Source organism: Mus pahari, chromosome 1, assembly GCF_900095145.1.
Source record: "Mus pahari chromosome 1, PAHARI_EIJ_v1.1, whole genome shotgun sequence".
NCBI classification, from domain to species: Eukaryota; Metazoa; Chordata; class Mammalia; order Rodentia; family Muridae; genus Mus; species Mus pahari.
In genome coordinates, this window is record NC_034590.1 from 100768141 (window position 1) to 100776804 (window position 8664).

At 42.2% G+C, this 8664-nt stretch overlaps 2 protein-coding genes across 2 annotated transcripts in view; one reads left to right on the plus strand and one right to left on the minus strand.

Moving 5' to 3' along the window:
• Positions 1-1061, minus strand: part of LOC110312852 (protein FAM24A-like) — a 3368-nt gene extending 2307 nt beyond the window's left edge. Inside the window, exons 1-2 of the mRNA XM_021186776.1 lie at positions 1000-1061; positions 780-861 (exon numbers count right to left, since the gene is read on the minus strand). The gene's annotated coding sequence lies outside the window, so the exon portion shown is untranslated. The remainder of the gene's footprint in view (positions 1-779; positions 862-999) is intronic.
• Positions 1062-6062: 5001 nt separating this feature from the next.
• Positions 6063-8186, plus strand: LOC110338762 (protein FAM24A). Its single transcript, XM_021222195.1, has 3 exons — positions 6063-6145; positions 6983-7107; positions 7970-8186. Exons 2-3 carry the CDS (start codon positions 6992-6994, stop codon positions 8148-8150), a joined length of 297 nt encoding a protein of 98 aa, XP_021077854.1. The 5' UTR covers positions 6063-6145; positions 6983-6991; the 3' UTR covers positions 8151-8186.
• The last annotated feature ends 478 nt before the right edge of the window (positions 8187-8664 follow it).

Here is an 8664-nt window from a genome sequence, read left to right on the forward strand (position 1 = left end):
AGAGAGAGAGAGAGAGAGAGAGAGAGAGAGAGAGAGAGAGAGAGAAGGTAGGTCATACTCAATGCTGGGCCCTGTGTCCTACAACACTCACCTGCCAGGCTATTATGTATGAGGCAACAGAGGCATTACTGTTTGGTGTGTGGGGTGGGGTAACCAATTACTTTCTGACTGGATTTGAGGCCTGCTCCACAAGAGGGAATCCAAGTCTGGTAATCCTGGTCAAAAACCTTGGTTGAGGAGGTCTAGGCTTTAGGAGGGAACCCATACTCTTGTTTGGTAAGTGATCATGTCAAATTGCCTTTTCATGTTTATATTTATACCCACAATGCTGGTCTCCACTTTGGCCAGAGTAGGTCCTCTTTGTAGTGGGCAGTAGTTAACGCCCACACTCATAACTGTTAAGAATAAGTGATCATGAGGGCTAAGGCATAGATGGGACATATATTATCAACTTTATATCCCCCAACGCTAAGGCTCAGGATGCATTGTGGAAAGGGGGGAAGAAAGACTATAAGAGTCAGAGGATGTGGCATGAAGAGCGCTGTAATGTTGTCTTGTGGCCATGGTTTCATAGCAGCTGTGATAACCTATACAAGATCAAGCCAGTTAAAATTTCAGCATATACAGGTAGGGCCTCCTGAATCCCCACACCTAGACAGAAGCTATTGAGGTTTTCTGGGAAAAGAAGACTCAATTTTTGGGGGGGATATGGCTACTATGAGCTTGCCCCATGCCATGGTGAATGGCTCCACACCTATGTGCACATAGACAGTACTTACTTGACTCAGGAGGTTATAAAAAATTAAAAAAGATGACATGAGAGTAGGAAAGAGATGTCAGAAGGCCTTCTGGGTATGAGAGCTGAAAAGCAGAGGGGTAGACATGATCAAGACACATTGTATTCATATGTGACATACATTAAATTTTTAAAGAATTAAAAATGTTACTCAAGACAGAAGGAAAATTGCAATTACTGAGGTCCAAGTTTAAAGAGCTTACTTTCAGAAGGGCGGCCTGCTGGAATGGATAGCCATTGTTAGCTCTTATGTCTCCCCTAGTCTGAGGCACATGCTGTGTGACATCAACTCCCTAGATCTCAGCGTTCTTTCACAGAGTTCTAAATTCTGTTCCATGCTCATCTAAAGCTCATCACAACTTGCCCAAGTACTTTGGAACATGTGCAATTCCTAATTCTCCCTTTCACCCTCTAGAGAAATTTAGAATTTGACTGTTAATCGAAAGTAAAATTGGAGTTTAAAAAAAAGAAACATAAGGTGAAGAAGCCAATGTCTTAGAATGTTCATTTCTCTAAAAAGTCATTAATAGAAGACTGGCTAGACTCTGAATTTTAGCTACACAAATATGGGGTCATGTAAGAGAACTCAATCATAAACCTATTGGCATCGTATTATACTTTATGGTTAAGATGAAAAGATCCCAAAATGCTGATGCATAAAAGACACCTGCTTTAATCGCATTTCTCTGCCCTCAAGGTATTCCAATCAAGAAAGGCCAATGCAACAGGTCATTCCTTGCTGCTCTGAGAGAAACCCAAGGGAGCCAAGAATATCAGTGACTATGTCAGCTTTTCCAGGCATAAGAAATGCCACATTCACAAGAGCTAGTGAATGGCATTAGCTATGCATCTGCTGATGATGGAAGAATAGCAATAGCGCTCAGCTGCAAAGAAAAATGATAGAATGTGCAAGAGAACACGAGGAACTGGAAAACGTTATACTGGTGATATAACCTAGGCCCAGAAAGATAAACTGCATTTCTCTCTCATATCTTGATCCTACCTTAAAATATTTAGATCTGTGTATTTAACTTCAAGTACATATGTTCACCTAGCCAGAAAGGGCCCAGGAGAGAGGAACGAAGCAGCCTAACAGAGGGGGGCAATGGTAGAACATGTGATATTAAAACAGGGGGAAGGGTACTGCGGTTAAAGGCAGGGCTGGGGCAGGTGAATGAGGGAGAGGAGAGGATGGGGCAGGGGTAGTGAAAACTAAAGCTGCATCAAAGTTGTTATGGAGACCCACTATGTAGGTAATTTTAAAAAGTGTAATTCTAGAGGGGTTAGAAAGTTAAGAGCACTTGTTGCTTTTGCAGAGGACCCACTATAACTCTAGTCCCAAGGGAACCTATGCCCTTTTAACCTCTGCGGGCATTAGGAATACACATGCTACACATACAAATATGCAGGTAAAACACTAACACATGATAAGATAAATAAATCTAAAATATTAAATATATAAGATTTTAAGGAAATAAAAAATTGAAACAGATATGCAGCATGGGTAGATAATGCTACTCCCAGAAAACATAGCTTATCAAATGAAAAATCTCAATGCCATGCATGGAATATTCAGCCAAAGAGACAGACTGTTGTCATCCATAACTGGATGGTAACACTCTATATCCAAAGATGCCACAGGTTTTGTTTTCAGAACATGGAGAAACCAAGTTGGAACTGACAAGAATTTTTTCCCCTTTCTGGCTAGTTTATAAGTACCTGAAGGTGCTTTGCAGGCCTCTGGGGTAGGAAAGAGATCAATGAACCCTGAATACTATAATACTAACCTGCCAGGCACCATGTGTCCATTAGAGCAATAGTGGCATGACTGTTACAGGGAGGGAGGTAACCAACTGCTTTCTGATTGGAGTTGAGGTCCACTCCACAAGACAGAGTCCATGCTTGGTACTGCCAGCCTGAGAAAAAGAAAAACTTGGGCCACTGTCCTGGTTTTCTTTTCTTTTGCTGTGACAAAACACTGACTGAAAGCAACTTAAAGGAGAAAAGTATTTACTTAGATTACAGGTTATAACTCACCATCAAGGGATACTGAGGAAGGAACTCAAGGCAAAACAGAACATGGAGGCAGGAAACGAAGCACAGGCCATGGAAGAACACTGCTTGCTCCCCATGGCTCCCTGAGCTTGCTTTTTATAAAACTCAAGGCCACCTGCCCAGAGATGGCACAGTCCACAGTGGGATGGGACCTCTCATATCAATCATCAATCAAGAATATGCCCCTCCCCCCACAAATGTGTCTACAGGTCAATTTGATGGAGGCATTTCTCAACTGGATGCTCCTCCTTCTCAGATGACTCTGGCTTGGTGGAAGGGAAAGCTGAGCACAATTATCCCTAGGGTGTAAACACATGACATGAACATTCCATGGTGTGATAAGGGTAGAGTTTTTATTGTAGGTAAGAGAGAAAACACGCGGGCTGGTGAGATGGCTCAGTGGGTAAGAGCACCCGACTGCTCTTCCGAAGGTCCAGAGTTCAAATCCCAGCAACCACATGGTGGCTCACAACCATCCGTGACAAGATCTTCTGGAGTGTCTGAAGACAGCTACAGTGTACTTACATATAATAAATAAATAAATTAATTTAAAAAAAAAAAGAGAGAGAGAAAACACGCAGAGGCGTCTGGGAGAGTTCAGGGCAGAGAAAGTAGACTGAGTGTGGCCAGCAGACTAGACCTGGTCATTAAAGAAACAGCAAGCAGAGAGAGAAAGGGGACCAGAGGTGGGGCATGGGATGGCAAAAAGAGGAAGATGACGGAAAGAGAGCAGAAGACAGAGAGAGCATATATGAATTAGCAGGGTTATAAGGAGGAGGAATAGCTGGGAGGAGGGGAGCCCACGAGCTGGGGGAGTTGGAGGTAGGAGAGGAGGTGAGAAGAGCTAGGATGCTAGCACGAACTTCGAAATGTGTAACAGGTACTTGTGACAACGAGAGATCCCTGAGACCAGCATGTGCTATGGTGTGCTAATAGGCACCACCGATAGTCATTTGTCTCTTCTGCCTTTTGAAATTTGGGGGAAAGGAGTTCCCTTTGAACCTGATACCTTGGCTCCTAAGTGATATGGATTTTGAATAGCTCTGACATAGTCCTAGGAGTCCAAAGTCCATGCACATGTATAAAGCTGTGTGCCTATAAACACACCTAGAAAGTATGAACTAGCTAAACTACTCCATCTGGAGGATGCTGGAGGCTCTTCCCAATGAAGAGGGGGTTGAGATTTGGTTCTCAGCTGTCTGGCTCGTTGTTTGTTGATGCAGGCATGGCCCAGGGGTACCCTGAGCCCCTCAGCAAAGACTGGGAGATTTTGTTGTTGTTCTTGTTCCAGTAATTTAAAGAAATCTTTGTCTACTAACCACCTCTGGGCAAATCAGTGTCCACATATGACAAAGCACACAGAGAATCAGCTGGAGAAATTCACTAAAGACACTACACAACTCCAACAGGCACAGAGTCCTGGGGAGACAGAAGACTCTGATTTTCAAAGATACCACAGTGTGCCATTTAAAATATCTGCTTTTCAGGCTGGGAGATGGTGCACATGCTTTTAATCCCAGTACTCGGGAGGCAGAGGCAGTTTGAGGCCAGCCTCAAACTGGTCTAGAGAGTGAGTTCCAGAGTGAATTCCAGGATAGCCAGGGCTACACAGAGAAATCTTGTCATGATAAAAAATAAAAAAGTAAACAAACAAATAAAATTGTAGTTTTCAAAACTGACTATAAATCATTGAGAAGTAAGGTCTACAAAAAAAAAAAAAAAATCAATCAAAATGCTATTTGAAAAGGCCAAGTAAGATTTTTGGCCATATTTTGACAAAGATTTAATTTGGCTATTTTAAAATTATGTTCAAAGAAAGCCATGTCTAAAGAATTAAGAGAAAATATGTTACTATAAAGAATATTTATTTTAAAAAGAAAACTATAATGAAGAGTCAGGAAAAAATTATGGAGTTGGAAACTATAATAAATAACATTAGGCATAATTTAATAATGAATGTGAGCAGGCAGAAGAAAGAATCCATGAACTGGAAGATGGTTATCGGTGGGTATCCAGAGGAAAGGCAGAAATAAATCCAGGGCTTTCCGTTTGTTCCAGTTGTGTGAAGAGCTTGAGTCATTCCCATGCTCACAACAAGAAGCTGAATGAGCAGAAAATCAGCAACTCTGTAGGAGACAGCTACAGAACTAAAGTCAGGACAGACAGCCACCCCCTAACCTACACAGACAGCTCAACAGAGAGCCAGTTTACCAGCAGTAGAAACCCTCCAAGAGGCAGCAACATGTAAGAGTCCCAGATAGTCATTATCATATTTCCTGGAGCTAGGGGAGGGTTAGCTGAAAAGTTCTGAACTCTTTGATATCCAGTCTGAAAGTGGGAGAGATGCATACTCTTTGCTATTTAAGTTAGAGGTTATTGTTTACAGGGTTTACAGTTAAAAGATTGCCTTAAGTCTCAGATTTGGTTTTAGATTATTTTAGGTTATATACATATCTTAAAAATTATACACACAGAGAAAAACATACACACACACACACACAGAGAGAGAGAGAGAGAGAGAGAGAGAGGAGAGAGAGAAATTCTCTTAACCGCAAATATCTTTTCCTTCCAGCTGAGATGTGTAATTGGGTGTCTATGTCTAGGTGACAGGTGTAACATCAGACTCAAAACTTGGCTCAGGTAATTTGATCCCTCTGGAAACTGAACTTTCTCATCAGAGAAATAACTTCTGTTCCTGGGAAGAAATCTGCATCTGAACAAAGCCTCAGAGGTAAGTATCCTAGTAGGGGGTATGGGACTTTCTCTGAGGTCACCTTAGATTAAAGTTAGTAAGTAAGTAAGTAAATGGAGCTTGAAAAAATAAGAAAAAAAAAACAGACAATACAAATCTAAAATAGGTTTCCTCTCTAACTTTGTAGCTGTTCAGCCATGAAGGGTGAGCCTCTACCAGTGTTTGAATTGTGTGCTTGAATCTTAATAGTGAACAGCTTCATGTTGTTTCACTGTTCAGTTGAAACACTGTCAATCACGAATGGCTTTAAATGTAAGGATGTTTAAAAAACCTTGATCCGCCATTGCCTTTTTAAATAAAAATAAATAGGTAACTAGCTTTTGATTAGCAGACTCTCAAACGGTACACTTTAAATGATCCCAAAATAGTATTTATATTTCTTGGAACAAGAAATGTGCTTAGACATGGAATTTGGAATTCTGAGGCGGGGCTGTGAGTTGATGTCACACAGGCTGGTTTGGTGCTGTGACATTCCGGCAGCCCTGGCAGACCTCAGACCTCCAGCAGAGACACATCAGCCTGTATCTTAATTGACCTAACAGGTGTTTAATTAGATCCTTCTTTTCTCAAATCACAGGTTTGAAAAACTGAAAGTTTCTGAAACATCCTATTCCAAAACCTGCTTTTTTGATGTTTTATTTTGAGGTGGTGTGTGTGTGTGTGTGTTTAAATAATTATCCTTAATTTAATGCTGGACAGATGACTTTGATAAGTATGTTTGTAGTCAGATTGTTTTCTGTCCTTGCTGCTCCCCAGCTTCAGATGTTAGACTAAGAATATTGCTTATTCCTGAAAAAGATGATTCTGTGGGAGGATTAAGGTTTAATAGGGAAAAACACAGCCTGCCAGAAGACAGGCTTCACCATAAGAGACTCCTGAGAAAGCTGGTTCGTGGTCCGTGCTAGCCTCTGTCAAGGGGTTGGCTGGGCGCATTCAGAATCTTTTAAATCCTGAGACAGCAAAGCCTTGTTTGTCTGTTTTCTGGGTTCCCCTCACCCCTGATTAAAAGCACTACTTTCAAAATAGATTTGTACATTATAAGCAGTTTTGCCCAATAATATTTTGAAGACCATAAAGGCCTAACCCAATGTACTTGATTCACTGTATGCACACTTGAGAAGGCTTATGTGGGGGTAAGGGGTGGGGATAGGGGTCCCAGTGCAGGCTTGTTTGTTCTGCAAGGGCCTCTCACCGCCTGATAAATAGATTTTACATTCAAATTCCTTTTTAACCACAAACAAACCCTCTTACTTGAGGTCAACTTGGGCCCGCCTGCAGGGTTCCATAAGTCTTCTTCACTGAAGAAAGTTGGGGGAGGGAGGTGGCCAAGTGGTTCTTTGGGAGTGAAGCCACTCGAGCTGTCTGAACTTCTTTGCCAGGTGTGAAAGATGTTCGACTTGAGGACGAAGGTTATGATCGGCATCGCTAGCACTTTGCTGATTGCTGCAATCATGCTGATAACTCTTGTCTTCTGTCTTTACCAGAAAATATCCAAGGCCCTGAAGTGAGTCTTGGGAGTGAGAGGGGACAACACTGGGAATCTCTGCTGGAACAGGGTCACTTCTTACTGCATTGGCCACTTGTAGGGAAAAGTCAAGAGCCACTGTCAGGTTTGAGAGTGGAGGCAGATGGGCACAGAAGTTTGAGGGTTCTCCTTCTAGCTTGGGGCTGTGAGCTCCTAAGTTGACTGCTCTCAGCCTGGACAGCATGGGTGTCAGCATCACTTTTCTGTCATTTAGACACGGAGTGAACCTTCAGCTACTTATCAGGGCCCTGGCTGGGCATCCTTTCTATCCTCAGCACTGTGAACTGGAGAGGCCACAGGATGCCCTGGGGATGAGCTGCCTCCTACTCACACACAGCTTGGCCTTAGTGAGCTCTTCTCCACTCACTGGTGAGCTCATGTCCCCACAGAGCCAGTGACTTTTGGAAAAGTGATGTGGGGCAAGAGAATAAAGTCCATGGAGGACAGCTGGCAGGGATGTAGGCCAGACAAGAGATGGTTTGAAGTTTGGGAGAGAAGCTTTAAGTATGAGAAAATCTGGCTGTCATGATATCCCTTACTAGGGACTTAGATTGTAGGGGCCAGAGCTGAGCCCAGCCAACTGCTATCATCCCCACACCTCCTGGGCCTGTAGGAGCCCCTGGGGCACAGTTCACTCTCTTTGCTTGTGATGGAATCCCAGTTTCACATGCATAGCAATTGTAGGAAAGGAAAAGATGGGAAAGGAGCAGAGAGCTTTAACCCAGGGCTGGTGTCACATGTATGATGGGCTCCAACCCTGACCTTTCTCACAAAGCCATCATAATTGTAAGAAGCTCACTGGGAAGAGAAATTCTAAGCTTGTTGTGTGTCTTTTCTTAAGAATCGCAAAGGAGCCTGAATGCTGTATTGATCCATGCAAGGACCCCAATGAGAAGATCATCCGGGCCAAGCCCATTATTGCTGAGACTTGTGGTAACCTCCCGTGTTGCGATGACTGTAGCATCTATAAGGATGTTGGCTCCCTGCCACCTTGCTATTGTGTCACAAATGAGGGACTCTGACATGGCAATGGTGAACACAAAAATCTTCACAAACAGTATTTCCTTCTTCGTAGAATGTTTTATTTTTCAAGTCAATTTCTGTAATGTTTATACTCTTACTTACTATCTAATATGGTATTTATGTACTTTATATATAAGCACACAATAATCAAAATACTCCTGTAACTTTAATTGGTGATGGTAATGGTTATGAATGTCCTTTATTCTAAATTTTTTACTCATTCTGAGATTTGAGGCAACTAGCCTGTAATATTACAATGTAAGCAAATGTTGCAATGTAAGAAGAGAGGGCAGTTTAAAGATGGGATACCATTTGACTAAATTTCTAAAATAATTTTAAAAGTTTTTTAAGGTTAGGTTTAAGACTGAAACTTTCTGTGCCGAAAGAGAAAACACATGCCTCTAAGTGAGATGACTTTTTCCATGCTAAGTTCTGCCTAGATTTGTTCCACGCTGCTCTGGTTTTCTTCCTCCCTTTCTCTTTTTCTTTTCTTTTTACTGTACTGTACTTAAA